The 21,275-nt window shown below is 37.4% G+C and overlaps 2 protein-coding genes across 2 annotated transcripts in view; one reads left to right on the forward strand and one right to left on the reverse strand.

Annotated features, from left to right (window-relative positions):
- Positions 1–7,199, reverse strand: part of necab1 (N-terminal EF-hand calcium binding protein 1) — a 33,997-nt gene extending 26,798 nt beyond the window's left edge. The window contains exons 1-3 of the mRNA XM_084130077.1: positions 6,923–7,199; positions 5,477–5,501; positions 4,355–4,463 (exon numbers count right to left, since the gene is read on the reverse strand). Coding sequence (XP_083986203.1) covers positions 4,355–4,463; positions 5,477–5,501; positions 6,923–7,009 — 221 coding nt within the window. The 5' untranslated portion in view covers positions 7,010–7,199. The remainder of the gene's footprint in view (positions 1–4,354; positions 4,464–5,476; positions 5,502–6,922) is intronic.
- Positions 7,200–11,051: 3,852 nt separating this feature from the next.
- On the forward strand, positions 11,052–20,967 carry tmem64 (transmembrane protein 64). Its single transcript, XM_084132108.1, has 3 exons — positions 11,052–12,386; positions 18,084–18,239; positions 20,172–20,967. The coding sequence occupies exons 1-3, from the start codon at positions 11,685–11,687 to the stop codon at positions 20,355–20,357; spliced, it is 1,044 nt and encodes a 347-aa protein (XP_083988234.1). The 5' UTR covers positions 11,052–11,684; the 3' UTR covers positions 20,358–20,967.
- Positions 20,968–21,275: the final 308 nt, after the last annotated feature.

A 21,275-nucleotide genomic window follows, 5' to 3' on the forward strand; every position in this document is an offset into this window, starting at 1 on the left:
CCAATGCATAGAATAAACTTCCCTACTGGGATTTTCAGACTTTGAAGCCAGTAATGTATAAGGGTCATTCACACTAAACAGTGAACATCTAAAATATTTATATAATATTTTTAGATAAGTATTTAAATTTTTTGTAAAAAGCAAAAAACAAACAAAAAAATCACTATGTTTATATGAATCTAAATTATAGGTAGCCAAAATGTAGTGATAAATGGGAACATGCAAATTGGTTGAAAGGTAAAATTTGTGTTTTATTTTACTTTCGCACTAAACATCAAACAGCATTTTTATCATGCCAAATTTAAAAGCAATTTCTATTAGCTTCACACAGTGACAGTGATTAGCACTTTTAATCATTTTTCCAGCACAGAGGCTGAAAGATTTTCAGCATTTGGCAGTTGTAGAAGCAATGACTGGATTCTTTGGGTTTCTGCAGTCTAGAGAAGTGCATGGTTCCCCAACCTTTTTTCCAGGAGACCCCTTATTTAACAATCAAAATTCTTAAAATGGCTCTAGAGGATACTAGAGGATGGCTCTAGAGGAAAAAATAACTATTGCTAGACTTGGATAAAACACAGAGGGCTTGGCATCAAAGCTGAACTGTTAACTGACTGAGCTAAACCTCATAGCGGGAGGTAAAGTCATCGATAAACATACAAAGACTACCACCAGCTGTACACTGTCAATAATTTTCATATTTCATCTCATTCTTCTCTCCCCCAAGACATTAGAGTAAAAAGCATTATGAGCTACAGGGATTGAAATTATCTTTAAAATGGGATAAAATCCCTATAATTTAGTTTCTACCTTTTGACATTTACATAAAACCCTGAGCTCTTTTCACATCTAAAGATTAGACTTTAATACTGGATAATAACGAATAATGAATTCTGCTGAGAAAATGTTTAAGGAATTCTCCTTCCAGGTTCCTCTGAATATGACCAATGAATTGCGATAATCCATATCCATGAGAGAATAAATGCAGGACCCCTAATCTTACACGATTTCATTTAATTGTCACTTTCCTGAGAAAAAATAATTAGGTTTATACTTTACACTTCTGATCACTATCTTTCATAATGAATAATTCATGCTTGGCCAAAAACAATTGTGCTAAGGGGAAGAGCCAACCATAATGTTGGCACAGGAAAGTGATTTTTCCTTTGAAATATTACATCAAACCAAATCTGCCCCGGCCACACAATGAATAGAAAATAAAATCAGAAGCACATTCTCATCAAACACCTACTACAAAGGGAGCATGTACCAGCCAGGAGAGCTGCTGCTATGGAAACCAAGATGACTTTAAGTGACATGGAATCATTCCGCAAGGAGGTGAATGTAAGATAATTATCTGCTCCTTATAACATATGCTACACAGACTTGCTATAGTTGCACTATATTAATCACTTCATACATTGAAAAAAATGATTCGTTGAAATTAATCAATTTTTATATCGTAAGTGGTTGCATTCAATTGATTTTATCTACATTTAAACAAATGCATTAAGTTGAACTTAATCAATTTTAGTTCAACTTAATGCATTTGTTTAAATGTAGATAAAATCAAGTGAATGCAACCACTTACGATCAATTTTTTTATTAATTTCATCTAATCATTTTTTTCAGTGTAGACATATCTCTAAATATTGGGCTACATATACAATTTTTATTTTGGGGTGAACTATTCCTTTAAATATAGATTTATTATTTCTCCTCTCACAAAAAAAAAAAAAAAAAATTTTTTTTGCCATTTTTTCCTTTGGCATGTCATGCATTATTTCTCCACAAGTTAAAACCCTTTCATTTTCATTCAAGATAATCTGACTATGAGGAGGAAACCAAACTGCTTTATCTCTCTCAGACAAACACACACATCAACAGGGAGTCAGGGACCATTGACGTGGCTGTGTCTAACAAGCCAGAAGCACGATAAGAATCAGTCTGACAAGAGTCCGTCGTGTTTGAAAGACACCCTTGCCCTCAGTGAATGTTACTCACAGCAGACGCTGTAATGACATCATCAGGACAGAGTTGCTGCTGGGCGGAAGTCTATATGCTTGGAGGTCTATGACTCTTGTCGGTTTGCTAATGCATAGTCATGACTGTTTTTTGTGACAAAATCACACAGCAAGAAAAATGGCAAGAATACTGTAAAAATACTTGAAGAGCCATTTAGTGTTCTAATCTCTATATTTGCGGTTATTCATATGTATACAATAGCTGGGAGCTGACTCAGGGGCATTAAGTGGACTTCAATGCTTCGAATCAGTTTCTTTCAGGTAAACTGACTCAGTTGAAGGGCATTAATCCTGAGTGTGTTCATTAATTATACGATTCATTCACTGATTCGTTCATTACGCCAGTAGGAGGCAATCAGTTAATTTCTTTGAATCATTAATTTACTTGAACACATTCCTTTTCTTACCAATCAATACAATTAGTCTGGAATCAAGTCTTGAAATTGATCCTAAAAACTTGGAATTCAGAGACTAGTCTAGTCCTATTTGTATTTAACAGCTCTGTTCATACGTACAAGTGTGGTTCTAGCTCGTGTTGTAGTACTCTTCAGTCCAAGTCTAAGACCATATTTTTGTGGTCTTGGGCTTGTCATGGACTCAGTTTTGACTCAAGACTCGATCCAGTTCAAGTTAGGGATTCACCAGCCATTCATAGTTAGTATAAACTAAGTTTATACTTAAACTGGAATGTAAAGTCCACACTAGAGACTTAGAAACTACTAGCTAGTTTGTCACTAATTTACTTAATTTGGTTGCACCATTAGATCTTAAGGCATAGGGTATCTAGTAGTTTCATAATATGAAAGTTACCTTCAATAATTCAATAGCAGCCTTCAAATTCATGAGCAGAAGCTATGTAAAAACAGCACAAATATGTAACGTCTGAGAGGCAAGGCAAAGTGGATCTATTTGCAGCACTTTACTATAATAATCTAATCAAAATGAAAATACAAGAAGGTGATAATCCATAGAACTCCAAAAACACCTAAAAATGTGTGCTACTAAACACAAGCAACATTGAACAAAGAACAGAACAAACTGAGGGCAATATACAGCCAAACTGATAATTTAAACAAGGAGCAGGTGGATGTAATCAATCAAACATTGAGTAACTATAACAATAAATGAAACGAAGATCGAAAAACTTAAGAAACGAAAACGAAAGTCTATTAAAAATAAAACTGAAACCAATGAGAGGAACAACACAAGCAAGGGAGGGTGGGTGTCTTGGTGGAGTAAGTGGCGAGGCCAGCGACAGAAGAGACCGCGGGAGAGCTGGCACTGGAAGAGACCATGGGGGAGCCGGCGGGGTACAAGACCACAGGGACCATGGGGACACTAGTGGAGTAAGAGTACTTAGAGCTAGCCAGATAGGAGCCAGGAGGAGGATGACCCATGACACTGGAAGACCAGGAGGCCAATCGGAGCCGCAGTGACGAGTGACCGTGGTGGAGCCAGGTGCCAGAGGACTGAGGCGAAGCCGGTGCGAGTGCGGACTGAGGAGGAGCCGGAGGGAAGGAGCAGCTCGACCAAAGCCAAAGGGGTGGAGGGACGAGGCACAGACGGTGGCCCAGAACTGGTGAAGGCTGAGCGACTGACCAAGCCAGAACCAAAGGGACGAGGGAGCCTAGTGGAGCCGACATGCTGATGGGCCGTGGTGGAGTAATGAGCTCGGAGACCCGAGGCAGAGCCAGGGAATCCGTGCACCAAGGTGGAGCTGGGGGCTGGGATGTCCCAGGCAGAGCCATATCGCTGGGGAATCAGAGGAGGGGGAGCCGAGGAGCTGGACAATACAAGTGGAGACAAGGAAACTTGGAAGCCGGACTACAGAGACGAGGACGACTAGGGACTGGGCTGAACCAGCAGAGACGAAGGCGACTTGGGACTAAGTATCAACATCATACATGTCTAAAGAATGGAAGTTTTTAAAACAAGAGCTTATATTGATGCAATTCAATTTTATTCCAAACATTATTCCTTGGTCAGAGGCATCTTTAAACATTTAGTTAACACGTAGAGTTACATTAAACTAAGTTTAATGGTGCGACACAAACATATTTAGTAATGCATAAGTTGTAACTTAATGCCCCTTTACATCATAACTAGGCTAAGTTGTTACTTACACACAGCAGGTAAACCATGTCTTCACCTGGACTCTGACTCAAATGAGCTGGTCTCAACTACAACACGGTCCTAGCACACATGTATTTTTATAGTCAAAACAATGAGATTCCTGCTATATGATTGTCTGAGACATGTGGCAGTACCCACACAACAGTTACAGCAATTAGATTTATTGTCAGGTGTATGTGAATGACAACAGCAATACTTACTCTGTGTTATGAGTGTCAATTGTATGGAAAAGCTCCTTTAATTCATCTCCTGACAGAACACCATCTGAGAAATAAGCCTTGAACTCATCAAAGGACAGCTTCCCATCATCTTTTGAGAGGAAAATGTGGTTAAAAATGTGCCTTGAAAAACAAAATATAACTCAGAAAAGCATTTCAGGTTTAATAAAGACAGAGTTGAATCTATAAATGAGAAAGAAAGTAAAGTTCATCATCCTTCAGAATATGACAATTTAGCTCATGGACATCAGATCGCAGGTGTTTGGGGAAAAACATGCACACAGACGGCACAAATAATGTTTGCGACAGAACTGAGGGCTCGTGTTAGTTGGTACAGACGCCCAGAGGTTTTTAAACAAACAGTGACAGGTGAGTCATGGCAGGCTATACTCAAAATAGAATAAATGTACTGCTGCACATGTGGTGTGTGCTATACACCTACTAATATACACAATATGATATAAAATGCAGTAAAGGAACCTCAAACCGAACACAGTATGAGGAAGAGGGAAAAAGATCAGCAAAAATCCTTGTGACTGACATACGCCTAGGCTGTATTGTGCATTAATATTACATTGACTGACATGATAGAATCCAAGTATGTGTTGTTACAGAGACATAACTTACAATTCTCATACATAAACTTACAATAATGTTTTCTTTTAAGAACATTTTAATATTATGCAGTTATCTTTAAATGAACAAAATATTAGTTGGATCACCAAAGTGTCTATCTTTGTGTTTCACACAATTTTAAGGCAACCAGAGTACTTACTTAAGTTAAACCAGCAAATATTTTTTTACAGTGATGCTAAAGAAAAGTAACTGAGTTGAATTCCAATGCTAAACTGAACTTCAGAAAAGTATAATTCTGAACTATAGGAGGGGAGGAGCACAGTGCCATTTGTTTGGTATTGCTCTACTAAAATAATGACTATCATTAGGAAATGTATGGACAGTCTAGTGTTTCCATGACAACAGAGCAACAGCATAGGCTGGGAATGGACAACCACTCACACATATGGAGGCATGTGGTAATATAGTCTATAACAAACAGTTTATTATGCAGGTGAACAACAAAAGAAAGAAAGGGCAATGCCTTACCATTTTTGTCAGCTCTTCTCAGTATCTGAAAGTAAACAGGGCATTATCAGATCATAGCCAGGAGAAATCATGCTGCGTTGATCATATAAAGGGACGCTAGCACTGTAAATTATTTAGGTCGAGTCCTAAAAAGAGCAGAGATGAAAGAAAAAGTGATGATGGCTATGTTGAATTTGAACACCCAGGCGCACTGTAGCAGTCTGTTAAACAAAGTCCCAATTCACAGCAAGAATATTCACACTCTAAATATGGTCCTCTGCTATAGGCATGCCAAGACGATGCTGAATTTAGCTTTCTCCTTAGAGGAGTGATAAAACTATGCCACCAATCTGTCAGGGACCGGTGCTTCCTTATTCCAGAATGATAATTAACAATACACACCTCATGTCCCTGGGGAAGCTCTTTAGACAGCATACTACAATTTAATTAGCAACTCAAACTGTACTACATGTCTTTGTGGTTAAAGGAGATCTACATTATAGAGCAGAAAAGATACTATTTAATAACTAAATGTTAATGTGAATAAACTAATTAACAATATGCAAATTAACAATATGCATAAAACTGTAAATATAAAAATGCAATGAGTAATGAGTGCTCTGAGCACAGTGCATCACATAAGCCTATGAATATCTATATCTATGAAGGATGACAGTCTCACATGACCTGGACACTTCAGAATCAGTTTATACTAACTCAAATCCAAAAACAGTTTCGAATTGCACCTTGCTAGCCTATATATATTGATATGAACGCATCACGCAGTTGCTGCAGATTTGTCAACTTCGCATCCATGATGTGAATCTCCCGTTCCACCGGATCCCAAAGGTGCTCTATTGGATTGAGATCTGGTGACTGTGGAGGTCATTTGAGTGTAGTGAAGTCATTTTCATGTTCAAGAAACCAAGATGATTTGAGCTTTGTGACATGGCACATTATCCTACTGGGAGTAGCCATCAGAAGATGGGTACACTGTGGTCATACAGGGATGAGTGGTCAGCTCAGGTACTAAGGTGTGGTAAAAAGTGTGCCAAGAAAATATCCTCCATGCCATTACACCACCAGCACTAGCCTGAACCGTTGATACCAGGCAGGATGGATCCATGCTTTCATGTTGTTTACGCCAAAATCTGACCCTACCATATGATTGTTGCAGCAGAAATCGAGACTCAACACTCAAGTACTGAAGAAAATGTAACTTATCCATGTAACAATCGATTAATTTATGTTATTAATTAATATTAAGCAGATAAACACAAACTGGGGAACCTTGAGGTAAATTAAGTCTGCTAAAATGAAAGGTCAATCAATCTGCAAGTGGACTCAACACAAACCCCTAGCACTGTGGATCCATCAACAGGTTATTTTACGTCTCCGTTTTCATTTTATCGTTCAGCACATTTATTCCGTATTACAATCAGACAATATTTTTTAAAAAATACTCACATCCAAAAATATTGACATTCCTTTCTTTAACTCGATGGGAGTGCTGGCTTCATCTGACAGTGACTGCACCTCTTCAGAGCAATCCATAGTGACTCCTCGTGATAAATATGTATCTAACTTTCAGCTACAATAACGCTTAATTAATCCAAACAAGTGCGCGCGCAGAGGGAAGAATCGCGCGTTCCGCAGTGTGTACTGTAATGCGCGTGAAAGGAATCTCCCGCTGTACTCCAGTGATGAGCCACAGGTCTCCTGATGCTGTGACACACGCACCAATGAATGACATTCGCTTTGTGGTGTGTTATCACGCTACTCTCTACCTGTCTCAGCGGGGATAAACTATTTTATTACTCTCTCACCATGCATTTTTACGATGCATTTTTTCATGTTTGTTATGATGCAAATAGAAATAATATAATGGAAAACTACGCGATCAAGTTAATACGTGTTATTAGTGTTACAGGAGAATTAAATTTAAAGGCATTTAGTTTACACAGACAATTAACATTTTGTCATCATTTATCCCCTCATGTCGTTTCAAATCTTTAAGACTTACTTTACTCAGGAATGCAAGTAGAGAAATTCTGAACAAATGTCCTTGTTCTTTTCTGTGGAATGAAATGAATAGTGTTGGAAGATTTCAGCACAAAAAAATAAAAATAAAAGTAAGAAACGTTATTACTCAATAGGCCTAACTGTTTGGAACAACATGAGGATGAGTAGCCTACATACATAATGTTATAATTTTATATTTGTGAACTATTCATTTAAGTGATCATTGCACAGTAATTTCAAATACATTTTAGCGTTAAAGAGTCCACCTCAAAATGAGAATTCTGTCATTAGTTACTCGCCCTCAAGTCGTTCCAAACCCATAAGTATTTCGTTCATCTTCAGAACACAAATTAACACAAATTTTGATGAAATCTGAGAGCTTTCTGTCCCTCCATTGACAGCTAGGCAATTACTTTGATTCTTCAAAAAGTTCATAAAGAGATCATAAAACTAATTCATATGAATTGAGCGGTTTAGTCAAAAAAATTTCAGAAAAGACATGATTGCTGATGAACAGACTGAATTTAGGCTTTTATTCACATAAACATTCTTCAACTCCCACATCAGTTATGATAAACGGAAGCTCAAGCATGTTTGACGTGTGAGAACCAATGAGGTTCATTCTCGTGTTACGCAGCATGTTTGAGCTTCCGCAAGAACCAATGAGGTTTGTTCTCATGCGTCAAGCAGGTTCTGTTGAGCTTCTGTTTATGTTCGCTGATCAATATTTATATGTGAATAAAAGCCTAAATTCAATCTGTTGATCATCGAGTCTCTTCAGAAAATTTGGACCAAACCGCTCAATTCATGGATTAGTTTTACAATCTCTTTATGAGCTTTTTGAAGCATCAAAGTAGTAGTTGCGTTGCTGTCAATGGAGGGATAGAAAGCTCTCAGATTTCATCAAAAAGATCTTAATTTGTGTTCCGAAGATGAATGAAAGTCTTACGGGTCTGGAACAACATGAGGGCAAGTAATTAAAGACAGAATTTTAATTTCTGGGTGAACTATCCCTTTAAGGATAACGTTCACACCGTGCACACTATTCAGTTTTAATCATTTGAGAAGTTCTCCATATCTTCCCATCTAAAAATCATGTAAAAACGATTTCTGTGAGAATATAACAGTTCAAACTTTGTAAAATTCACTTTTAGCCAAGATAACAGATGGCAACTCCTTGCTATGAGGCACACACATCTAGTGAGTTTTAGTGAATTGAAGGTGAAACAGCAGCGACATCTTGTGGTAAAACATGCCCAAATCAGAAATATCATGTTAAAAGAAGTTTAATAATTAGATAAAAATAAACCGATTCTTGAGACACTGGACATGTCGCAAGCTTTTAGCTGACATGGCTTTTCTTTTCTTTTTTAATAGCAACATTTCAGTTTTCAATTGCATCAGAGATGATCACTTATAATACTCTTAAAAAAATACTCCTTTTTTTTTACACTGTAAAAAGTGAACAGTTGGATCAACTTAAAAAAATTACTTCAATTGGTAACACCTAAAGAAATTAAGTTTTCTCAACTTAAATTATCACATTTTATCGTGAAAAACGCTCACTGCTCACTTTTTACATTTTTGGGTAAACCATTTTTTTCATAGTGTGAAGAACATTTTAAAAATCGTTTCCACTATAAAGAACCTTCTATTCAGTGGAAAGGATCCATGGATGTTAGAAGTTCTTCAGGGAAAATGCCAATAAATATCCTTTATTTTTAAGTGCATTAAAAATTCAATAAATGTTAAATAACATTAGTTTGGTAGCAATAACTAGTTTAAGCTCACTAATGGGACAGCTGCTAAATCACACAAAAACACACCCACAAAAAAAAAACTATACAGAATTAAATAAACTCAGTGACCCATGCAGCCACATTAAAGGACAATGTGGTTTATAACAAAGCTGCCATTAAGAAACCCCTTGACCAAGGCCATTGCATCCATGATCTGTTGTAAAGGGAACAATTCATTACCCTTGAGCAGAGTGTGCATGAATGTAGTGTGGCCGGATGAGTCAGTTTACAACATTTATCCGTTTACTTACGGACAAAGGCAAATGTTGCCTTCGATGTCTAAAATCACAAAGGATCCATGATGACATGGAAGATAGGTCTGATGATCAGTGTAAAGTCCAATGCCTTCATAACCTTCCACTCACAAAATCTATTCGTCTTTGTACTGTCATGGTCCATACAAAAGTGGCACCACCTTCATTTGGCAGAGATCCAGGCGCTCATCGTCATAATTGTGAAATATACAAAGCTAAAGTCTTGTGTGACAGAATTCCAAGAAGGGCAGGGTCTGTTCTAAAGGTAAAGTGTGTCAAATATCACTGATCTGCAATGATAAGACTGGAGGCCTTTAACTAGCTATTTTAGGGGCAATTATTACATTTTACCACCTTACCAAAGTCAGATTTGTCAAACTATTATTGTATTGTGCTTCAGTGGATTTACAAACCACACTACATTTGTATTAGCTGAAGGAAAAGTAGTGGTAGGCGGAATTGAAATTTAAAAAGCTTTGACTTTGATTATGCAAATGTAATGCTTATCAGAGCTTTGCTGTTGTCATGAGAATCGGTTGTGCACGAGAATCAACACGTACTGCGGCTTTGTGAAGGCTGAATATTCTATCAGTGAATGTCAACGGGAGATTCTCAAACTTTATAAAAGCTAGAAACTAATTATGCCAACATACCAAAACAAATGCTGTAATTATCTGCAAAATAATGTTTGAGTCTATACGTTAAGACGGTTTTGGACTAAATTAATTGAACTGAACCTGTGTTTGAACTCAATTTATGATATGATCAAATTATCTGCAAATTAAAGTTTGAATGAAATTTGTGTGTTAAGTCAGTTTGGACTTAACTTACTCCACCGCATAATAATATGACATACAAAGTCATCAATTTGAGATAAAAAGTATAAATGATGAAGTCGAAATTAGATATGTCGAAATTAGATGTCATCAAATTAGTTGAGATTATTTAAATTTTTATTTTCATTATGAAAAGTCGAATTTTATAGATAAAAAATAAAAACATAGAAGGCCATTTTTATACTTTTTATCTCAAAATTATAACTTTATACTTAAATTATAAGTATGTCATAATTTAGATTTTTATATCTAATGACTTAGCATGTAATAATTTTGACTTTTCATGTATTTCAATATATATATATATATATATATATATATATATATATATATATATATTTTTTTTTTTTTTATGAGACAGAAATAGGCTTCCACACAGCTGGGAAGGGAAATGGGAAAAACAAACATTTTTCCCGGGCTCTAAGAGCAATAATATTATACAACAAAATAGTTCTGATCAGAAAAACAGAGACATAACAGAATAGAAACTGTCCAATGTGTGTTTTACTCGTCAACACCCAAAAGCGGTGCTTTTACTAGACTAGTAAATTTATGTATATTGGATTTAGCGATCATCTGACCTATATATTCCCATTAGTTAATGTACACCACTGATTTTCAGGGCAATCAGAGAGCTGTTTGTTATCGCGATACTTACAGTGACGGGCAGATAATATCACGTGACGACCTCGCACAGAATACTGGGAAACAAACAGTGGCATGAATAACGCTCGGCGTAAACATCCGTTGCTGAGGTGAGCAAGAGCTCGCACAACACAAGTAATAAAACAACTCGTCCGGCAAACGCAACGACCGTCTATCCGCGACTTTTATAATCGGTGTTATTCGGGCCAAGAGATGTGACATGTTGAGCTGGGTGAGCGGCGGGACTTTGGACCGGAGCCTGGTTGGGAGTAACGTTACTGCAGACTGCAGTGAGCTGTGCCTGGAGTCGGGAAAGTTGAGCGACGCGTGCGTGTGATTTATCCGTCAGACGCGATGACAGCAGCGATCTGAACACGCCTGGAGGGATTTCATTCCTCTGATGTTGGGAAGGAGAGTATGGCGTTCATAAGTGAACGACAGCATACACATTTGCATCTTGAGTCCTTGAAGTGGTACAACTCCACATCAGTTTTCCCCAGATAAATTATTATACACTACTGGACTTTTCGGGACAATTCCTCACTATCAAGGGAATTGATTGCGGATCCCTTTGTCAGAGGATCCCCGGGATTTGGCAACGTGTAAATCCAAGGGTCAATATTTTGGACTGGACGTCCAATCAATCAGTCGAGTGGAGTCATATGAAGAAGGCATGAATATGTGGAGCTCAGGGTCAGTGCAGGGTGTGCTGAAAGCCCTGAAGCACGCCGCGGGTAAAGGACACATTCAGCTCAGCCGCTGGCTGCAAAAGACCCCTGACTCACTGGACTGCGACAAGATCGACATCTTGATCTGTAACGTCTTTGACGAGAGAGCCAACGGCGGGAAATCGGAGGCAGAGCCCGCGGGACTGGCCGAGACCGGTGCGCCCTTCACCCCCGAGTTCAGGCATCCGTGTTGCATTACCACCTGTTGCTTTAAAAGTGCCCTGTTGGCGTGCATCCTGACAGCCGTGTGCTTCTCATCGGTAGCGCTCGTGCGCCAGTACCTGAAGGATGTCTTGCTGTGGGTGGAGAGTTTGGACAGTTTTGTGGGAGCCTTGCTGTTCATTGTCGGCTTGATCACGGTGTCTTTCCCCTGCGGCTGGGGTTATATCGTGCTGAACGTGGCCGCGGGGTATTTATATGGGTTTGTGTTGGGGATGGGACTGGTGATGGTTGGGGTTTTGATCGGGACTTTCATAGCTCATGTGGTGTGTAAGCGAATGCTGACGAACTGGGTTCTGAGTAAGATCGGGAGCAGTGAACAGCTGAGTGCTGTTATTCGGGTGGTGGAGGGGGGAAGTGGACTCAAAGTTGTGGCCTTAGCGAGACTCACTCCGATTCCTTTCGGTCTCCAGAACGCGGTCTTCTCGGTAAGTCTGTTTTTGACATTCTTGCTAATAATGTTATTAAGCTAATTTTTAACAAGGCATTAACAAATGTTTTCATTTGAGCAATATCTCACCAGTTTTGTAGGCTATTTATTTTATTATCATTGATATTCTGTTGTTGTAGTAGCCTATTTATTCATATTTTAATTCGATTTTGTTCACTTCAATTTGAAAGTTTTTTTTTTTTTTTAAATATGTCTTTCTAGTTTATTTATTTATTATTATTATTATTATTATTATTATTAAAGTTGTTTTATTTATTTTAAGTTAAACTAAACGAAAATTAGATGTTGCCTTGGCAACTAGCTGGAATAAAATATGCTTAAGGTTTCTCATTTTATGTCAGTTCATGCTTATTTTGTTCCAAGTAACAAATTTGTTTATGGTTTTAAGTTTTAGTTGACGATAATAACCCAGTATTGCATGAGTGCATGAGGATGCTAAATTGCAAGAGATCATAAATCTATAATTATGAAACATTGAGTGTTTTAGTCCAAATTTTCTAAAGAGACTTTATATGATGGACAGATTTAATTTAGACTTTTATTCACATATAAACATTGATCAGCGAACATAAACAGAAGCTCAACAGAACCTGCTTGATGTGCGATAACAAACCTCATTGGTTCTTGCAGAAGCTCAAACGTGCTGCGTAACACGAGAATGAACCTCATTGGTTCTCACACATCAAGAGAACATGCATGAGCTTCTGTTTACCACAACTGATGTGGGAGTTGATGGATGTGAGTTCAATCTGTTCATCATATAAAGCGATCGTGTCTCTTCAGACAATTTGGACTAAACCACTCAATACAAATGGATTAGTTTAACAATCTCCTTGTAAACTTTTTGAAGCGTCAAAATGTCAGTTGCATAGCTGTCAATAAAGGGACAGAAAGCTCTCAGATTTCATCAAAAATGTCTTTATTTGTGTTCCGAAGATGAAAGAAAGTCTTACGGGTTTGAACGACATGAGGGCGAGTAATTAATGACAGAATTTTCATTTTTGCGTGAACTATCTCTTTAAAAAGCTGGTCTGTATCAGCATATGAGTAGAGTGATAGATTTCCCCTCTCCTCTCAAATAATTCCGTAATCATTCCGCTTGAAATCCATTCCGGGATTTGCATTTCTTCATTGGTGAGAGAAACCTGCATGGAGCGACCATGAAGCAAAAAAAGTGCAAAACACAGACTTTCAGGCCGGAGCAAAACATACAACTTTCCCAACATCAGTGCTCACAAAGTCTGTACATGCCATGAACACAGACAAGCCAAAAGAAACAGAGTGAAATAATATTCATATCAGTCTCAGGACGGTCACTCATTGAGGACAGAACTGTTGTATACATTAGTACTTGTACATTTTATTGTTATGAGGTTTTTTTATTAGTAAAAATGTTTATACAACATGGAGGTCTCTGAATAATTGCATCGAGGTGGCTGTTAATCTTTAAGGAGCATCCAGGTGGCTTTATCCAGCTTTGCCGGAATTAAACAATTAAGACCTCCTGCTCTGAGCCGGATTAAAATCAAACATAGCTGCTCTTCACGCGGGATCAAGGGTAAAAACAGGACTCTGTGTACGTTGAAATATGTTACCTTTAGACGCTCTGCACTACCAATATAATACACTTTTAATTAGCTGACATATGAGAAAGAATCTGCAACCTTTAACAATGACCGTAAAGAACAGTGATGCACAACTTCTGCAGTGTCTAGCATCATTTTTTCAGCCTTACTCAGAATTGAATTATTACTTACCCAGTTTCTTTAACCCTTTTGTTAAATACATAATGACACAAAAATATACAGTCAGCAACATTTAAATAAATAATTTACAAAACATAAAATTACACATTGGCTCTTAAATGGGATTTTAATGACAATCGTGTTTTATGTAAAGTATTTAAATCATATTTAGTGTAGTCCCATAAAATATGCTCATGCTTGGACTTTTCAAAGAGCTGTATCTTATTCTGTTTAACCATAAGTTTCATTTTAATACAAACAAAGATTACAATTGCTCATATTAAATTAGATTTGAGATGTACTGGTTTGTGAACGTTTGGTTTGTGATTTGAACGTGGACCAGCAGCCTGCCATTGTGTAACATATTTGACTATTATTTGTACTATTATTTATGTTTGCATAATTTATTCACTGGATGATTCATAGGTCAATGTTTTGCTCCTTTGATTTTATTTTATTTTTTTATGATTATGAGCAGATGTCTTTACAAGATTGATTTACACCACTTCTGCTTGAAAGTCTGACAGTGATTGACTGAATATCTTCGTTTCTTGAATGCTGGAAATGAACATTGAACACTTGCTTACAGTTGGAGTTTGCATCATTTTAGCAAGCAGCTACAATGTTAAACAGAGCTGTTTTTTTCTATTTACAAGTATAGGGCTGCACAATTAATTGAAAATAATCTAAATTAGTTACAACTGCTGTGATTAAAGAATTGTAAATTTTGTCAGTTACGATATTCAATTTACGTCTGCTCTTGTTGCATAAAAATAGTCTAGTATTGTGCTGTCTGCTTACTGTGTATAATTACAAGTTTGATTTCATGCAGCTCCACTTTTAAGGCCAATTCACACCACACAGACAGTCACAAGATTACAGCACGTCACTTCTCAGACATTCTAACCCCTATTCAGCATGTTCAATCGGCAGAAAAAAATTGGACTATAAAAATAATGGTTCAAAAGAGGGGTTATAGAAGAACCATTATTGTTTCCCCAAAGAACCTTTCAGCGATCAGTTCTTTATAATAACCATTTTTATTGGTTAAGAACAGCCAAATAAGAACGTTTTTTTAGAGCGCACGTAAAAAGTTGACCATTTATGTACAGACTTGATTAACAGATGTATAAACCCCCAATAAATTCATAAACACACTTCTCAGCTTGTTTTAGATAAGGGCAGGGTTATTATTAACTAAAACTAAAACCATAAAATGTTTACGCCATAAAAAAACCCATAAATGTTAACTATAAAAACTTGGGTAACACTTTACAATAAGGTTCCTTTATTAAACATTAGTAAATGTATTAACTAACAATGAGCAATACATTTACTACTGTTTTTGTTAATCTTTGTTAATGTTAGTTAATCAAAATAAAGCTGTTCATTGTTTGTTCATGTTAGTTCACAGTGCATTACCTAATGTTAACAAGATTTTAATAAAGTATTAGTAAATGTTGAAATTAACATTAACAAAGATGAACAAATGCTGTATAAGTGCAGTTCATTATTAGTTAATGTTAACTAATGTAGTTAACTAATGAACCTTATTGTAAAGTGTTACCAAAACTTGTTTATATAACATTGTTTTAGATGCATACATAAATATTATATACACGCAATTGCCCTGTACAAAAAAGAAAAAGATTTGTCATAATCACACAGCCCTATTTAGACATTACATTTGAGTCAGAACCAACCTACATTACACTAGTAGAGTGTCATTTCTCTTGAAGCAAACATGAGTCTCTGTTCTTTTTAAAGGACATTGTAATGATCAAGCACTCATCTCAATCACTGTTCAGTTCTGGGTTTGCTTTTACTTAGAATTGAACCTGATACCGTGAGTCAGTGCTCTTGCTCCAGTAGCCTGCCTCTACCCATTGTCCTCCTTTGTAAAATCAGTGAGGATGATATTCAATTTGCACCAGTTGGAAAGCAAGTGAACATCAGGCTCTATAAGTGCCAGTGACTCTAATTGTGTTAGGCTAATATTGGTTTTATTTCGCCTTTATTTTTTTACGTAACAGAGGGATCACAGCCCAAGGATATGATGTATGTCGGCACCAAACAGGTCACACTGGAATTATGTTTCGCACACACTTTAAGCACGTCCTATACACATATTTCAATGTGCCCTGCATTTTCTGCTGAAGCAGAATGTGATGTGTTATGTAGGTAACCCAACACAATGCATGCGTCTGCATAGTGCATACTTAAAATTTTGCCTCATGGCCATTTATAATGAAGTCACTTCTAAGAACAGGAATGCATCATTTTACCTTGTTCATGAATATTCATAGGTTGACGCAACCCAAATCCAACACTGCCTGCATCTTCTGCAGTCTATTTATGAACAAAAATGCATGGGTTTGATGTCATGTTTAATAGTTTAGGACTGGAGATACAGGTTTGTGCCTTATTTAATAACTCGCACACAGCAGGTGATGCAATTCAATTACGCTAACCTCTAATGTGTTTATTGTAGGGTGTGTTTGCATAGAGACTATCAGGTTTGGAACAGGGCAGAAGTGCTGCTTAAATATTTGTTTTTTGCTTTTTCTTCAAAGCATTAGAGCAATGTAGTAAAACCAGTAAAATGTCCTACTGGTGTTGCTGTGAAAATCTGTGTTACACTGTTTATTAAGTGTTTAAAAAGAGTTTAAAATTGAATGAACAATTGCTAGCATATTAACATATCAGGGATGTACCGATATGAAAGTTTTGGCAGATACCGAGAATTCTTTATATTTGAAAGCTGATAACCGATATATTGGCCGATAAATCTAAATCCAATTTTTTTTATAATTATTGAAAGCCTGATTACACAAACAAATGTCTCACCATTAAAAGCCCTGTCCTTAGCACACAATGAAAATGTTCTCATTATAATTTTATGTAGCCTATATGACAGACTTGTGCTGTGCATGTTGCACTTAACCATATTTCCCTTTTTTGAATTGATTCCAATCATATTTCAAGCAATTCAAAACCATCATGGCAAACTGCACATCTGAAGTGTCTCAGCTGAAGGAAATAATCCATTATTTATCGGCTTTAATATGGCGGTCCAATTTTCCTTTTTGGCCGATAACGATAACATTAAAAACGAACATATATCGGCCGATACCGATATGGGGGCCAATATCATCATGCATCCCTACAATGCATGATTATATAGAAAACAATATAGATTTTTTTTTTTTTTAAGTGATCTTAAGAGCAGAAAAATGTTAATTTTTTTATTGCTTTAGAGATTGCTGAAAAAGTCCAGTTAAAGGAACACGCCAACTTTTTGGGACTTGAGTCCCCCAGAGTTAGATAAGTCCATACATCCCCTTTCCATCTCCGTGCGTGCCGTAACTCTGTCTGACGCACCCACCGCTAGCATAGCTTAGCACAAAGACTGGTGGTAAACGGCTCCAGCTAGCATACTGCTCCCAATAAGTGACAATATAACGCCAACATTTTCCAAATCACTCCGCCCAAGTAGCAGTGCTTCGCCTTCTGAGAATATAGTTCCCAGTATGTATACGGTTAGAAGATGTCTGTCTCTCATGTGACCTTGTTATTTGTACATGCTGTGACTATACAAAATCACAACATGTAAATAGGAAAAGGTTATTTTGTCACTTATTGGGAGCAGTATGCTAGCTGGAGCCGTTTACCTCCAGTCTTTGTGCTAAGCTAGGCTAGCGGTGGGTGCGTCAGACAGAGTTACGGCACACACGGGGATGAAAAGGGTATGTATGGACTTATCTGGGATACGGTGAATAAGCTAAAGTCCCAAAAAGTCGGCGTGTTCCTTTAACATGTGAAGAACGGGGCTAAACAAGGCTGATGACACATTCTTGCAGGAAGTGAAAATGCTGTGATTAATCTTGACCAACACCATGACCAAATATAGTTGTCGCTCTCTTTGACAGATCACAGATGTGTCCTTGCCAAATTATTTAGTGGCTTCCTCAGTGGGACTCCTCCCAACACAACTCCTTAACTCCTATCTGGGCACCACCCTGCGCACAATGGAGGATGTGATCGCAGAACAGAGCGTCAGTGGATACTTTGTGTTCAGTCTACAGGTAAGCCTTCAAAAACAACAGTTTGAAATAAAATCAGCAAAGACCCTGGATATACAGTTGGGCTCATATGTACTACTTGCAGAATATTCAGCATATTATTAAAGTTTATATGTATTAAAAGTAAAAGTAAATTTTTTGCACTGCTTCGAATTGTTCCACATGACAAAAAATCAACTGAATAATCTTTGTACATTATTTTAACACGTTTTATCCATTTTAATAGCTTACAGCCTTACACCTTGTCTACACAGGACGCGAGTAGCGTGGCACGACATGGCAAAAGACAATACTGTCAACACTGGATGCAGATTTTTATTTACATTTTATTTATTTGACGGGCATGTTTATTCAAAGCGACTTGGAAATGAGGAGCATCACTAGCGTTTTTTCAGTCACTTTTATTTATATTGCAATTATAATGCAGGTTGCGACACTGACATTCTTCCTGTTTATTTAATGTAAAGAGGCAATAATATCCATAGCACACAGTAACATGTTGCCTCCTCGAAGCTGCCCATGTTCTTTAGTTTCCCATCATGCTCTGCATTTTGTAAATCTCAGAATTCACTGGTATGAGCAGTGATGTTTAGTTTCAGATTTTAAGTTGAGGAACTAATGGACAACTATCACAAAAGACTACAAACAGTCATTGATGCTTGAGAGTGTAACAATATTAGGATTATTCAAGTGTGTGCACATACTTTCAGTTTCATTTAAAGGATAATTCCGGTATTTAGCACTTTGAGTCTCTTTTCTGGTTTGTTTTAGATGAACTAGAGTGGTGGACACAGAAATTTTGACGATGGGTCCTGTCTCGACTTTTTGACTCGTTTAGAATCGACTTTGACTGCTTCAGAGTGGCTGGCTACGGGCATGCACGAACATGTCCTTAAAACAACCCTTAACGTTAGTTTTCAAAACTGTGCAACTCACCGAGTGGTTTGTGGTGTTCGTTGATGTTCCAAAACAAGTAGCGAAGCGAAATACAGTTTCTGTCGTGTTTTATTTGGCATTTTGTAAAATCCCATTGATTTCTGTTGGAGGACTCATTGCTCGTTGATATTACTGCGCTACCGTAAACGGAAAAGATGCTTCAGACTCAAATATCGAGCGGAAGTTTATACGCGGTTGTGAGGTATCTGAAAAAATAGTTCCACTATAGCAAATAACACGGATTGCAATCATACATTGCGCCAATATATTTGTTTTTAATCATCAACGAACACCACTAACCACTTGGTGAGTTGCACAGTTTTGAAAACGAACGTTAAGGGTTGTTTTAAGGACATGTTCGTGCATGCCCGTAGCCAGCCACTCTGAAGCGGTCAAAGGCGATTCTAAACGAGTCAAAAAGTCGGGACAGGACCCATCGTCAAAATTTCTGTGTCCACCACTCTAGTTCATCTAAAACAAACCAGAAAAGAGACTCAAAGTGCTAAATACCGGAATTATCCTTTAAGCTATTTTGTGTTGTAGAACATACTTGTTGTCTGTCTTCTCCTGGACTAAAATGATATATTTTAAATATTTTAATAGATTTAATAAATATATTTTTTTCAAATGCTAAACATTTTACAGATTCTGCAATTTGATATATAAACTCAAAAGCAAATGAAATATTTATGTCTAGTCTAGATTGTAGGGATCATTCTTGTGGAACCTGTAGTAAACCATAATTATATATGGTCATTGGCAGAGCTTTAGCCAAAAATGTGTAGGCATTTTGCATTTGCTCTTGTGTGTAGTAAAGTTAGATGCCAATAATGGATTCTTGACTGAAACCGACTGTTCTGGTATATCAGCCAAGGACATTTGGCTTAAATTTACAACCGCATTGAATAAGTCACATCATCTGGATCTTTGTATCAACCAGTCGTCCAGCTCAGTCAGCAGATCCTCCCGGTGACTTACTCTCTCTGTTCCTCTCATCAGATCTTCATCAGCATAGGCCTGATGTTTTACGTTGTACATCGAGCACAAGTGGAACTGAATGCCGCCATCGCCGCCTGCCAGATGGAGCTGAAGACGTCGTACATGAACGGCGGAGCGACCAACCACAGCGGCTCGACCTATTGCAGCAAACGGGCTGTGGCGGGAGGGGGGATCAACGTGGTCTGATCAACCTTTTTATTGATGATGAACATTTTTCAACCCTCCATCCAGTTGCATTGCCCTGACTGGACGGGAGGAGATCCGTCAGAGGGGAATTCCTTGGCTGCGTCAGGGAGTCTTGGTAGCTGCTACCGTCCCAGACAGCTGTTCTAGTGATGATGAAGGTCTGACTGCGGAGCGGTACCGGACCATCAAACAGAGATGAGAAGAGCTGACCATCAGATCTGATGGAAACGTTGCCCAAAGATTGGGACCCTGGGCCAGTATTAACTGAGAAGTTTATGAAATTGACTTGAGATGTTTTTGAGGTACGTTTTCTTTTTAAAGTTCTTTTTTTTTATGCTAATAGAAATTATAACTTTATAGGAGGTCTAAAGCATGAAATGGGTTAATTAATTAAAGAGAATGTTATAGAATTGTAGTTAGATATTACAGAGGGCCCAACTAATATATCAGGTTAATATGCTTCAGATGTTTGCTCTTTTGTTTTTTTTTAAATATATACTGTTATTTGGTAAAAATGAAGAATTGTTGAATTTCTTTATATACTTTTCTGAGTTAATCTAAAGGTATTGCTTAATGGATTGTTGTTTTTTTTCCATGTTATGTGTAGAGTAAGAAAAAAAATTAGTCCGTTAGTACCACCCGGATAAAATTGTGGCTTTTGCCAACTGGGAAGACTTTTTTGCTACACTGCAGTTTTGTAAGGAACAGATGGAAGGAGCGGAAATTTTCTTAGCTGGATATTTAAGGCTGTCCTGCCAAGAACCTTTAGTACAGCATGATTAGCTCAGCAGTATATGTTCGATTTCTTATTCTCATATTGAGAGGACTGAAATTATTTGCCTTCTTTCTTGTATGATTTAACCAAATGCTTTATTATAGGGCTGTTGGCATTTTATGACATCACTTTTGTTAATTTAT

The sequence above is a fragment of the Abramis brama genome, assembly GCF_963993115.1.
Source record: "Abramis brama genome assembly, chromosome: 12".
In the NCBI taxonomy this organism is placed as follows: Eukaryota; Metazoa; Chordata; class Actinopteri; order Cypriniformes; family Leuciscidae; genus Abramis; species Abramis brama.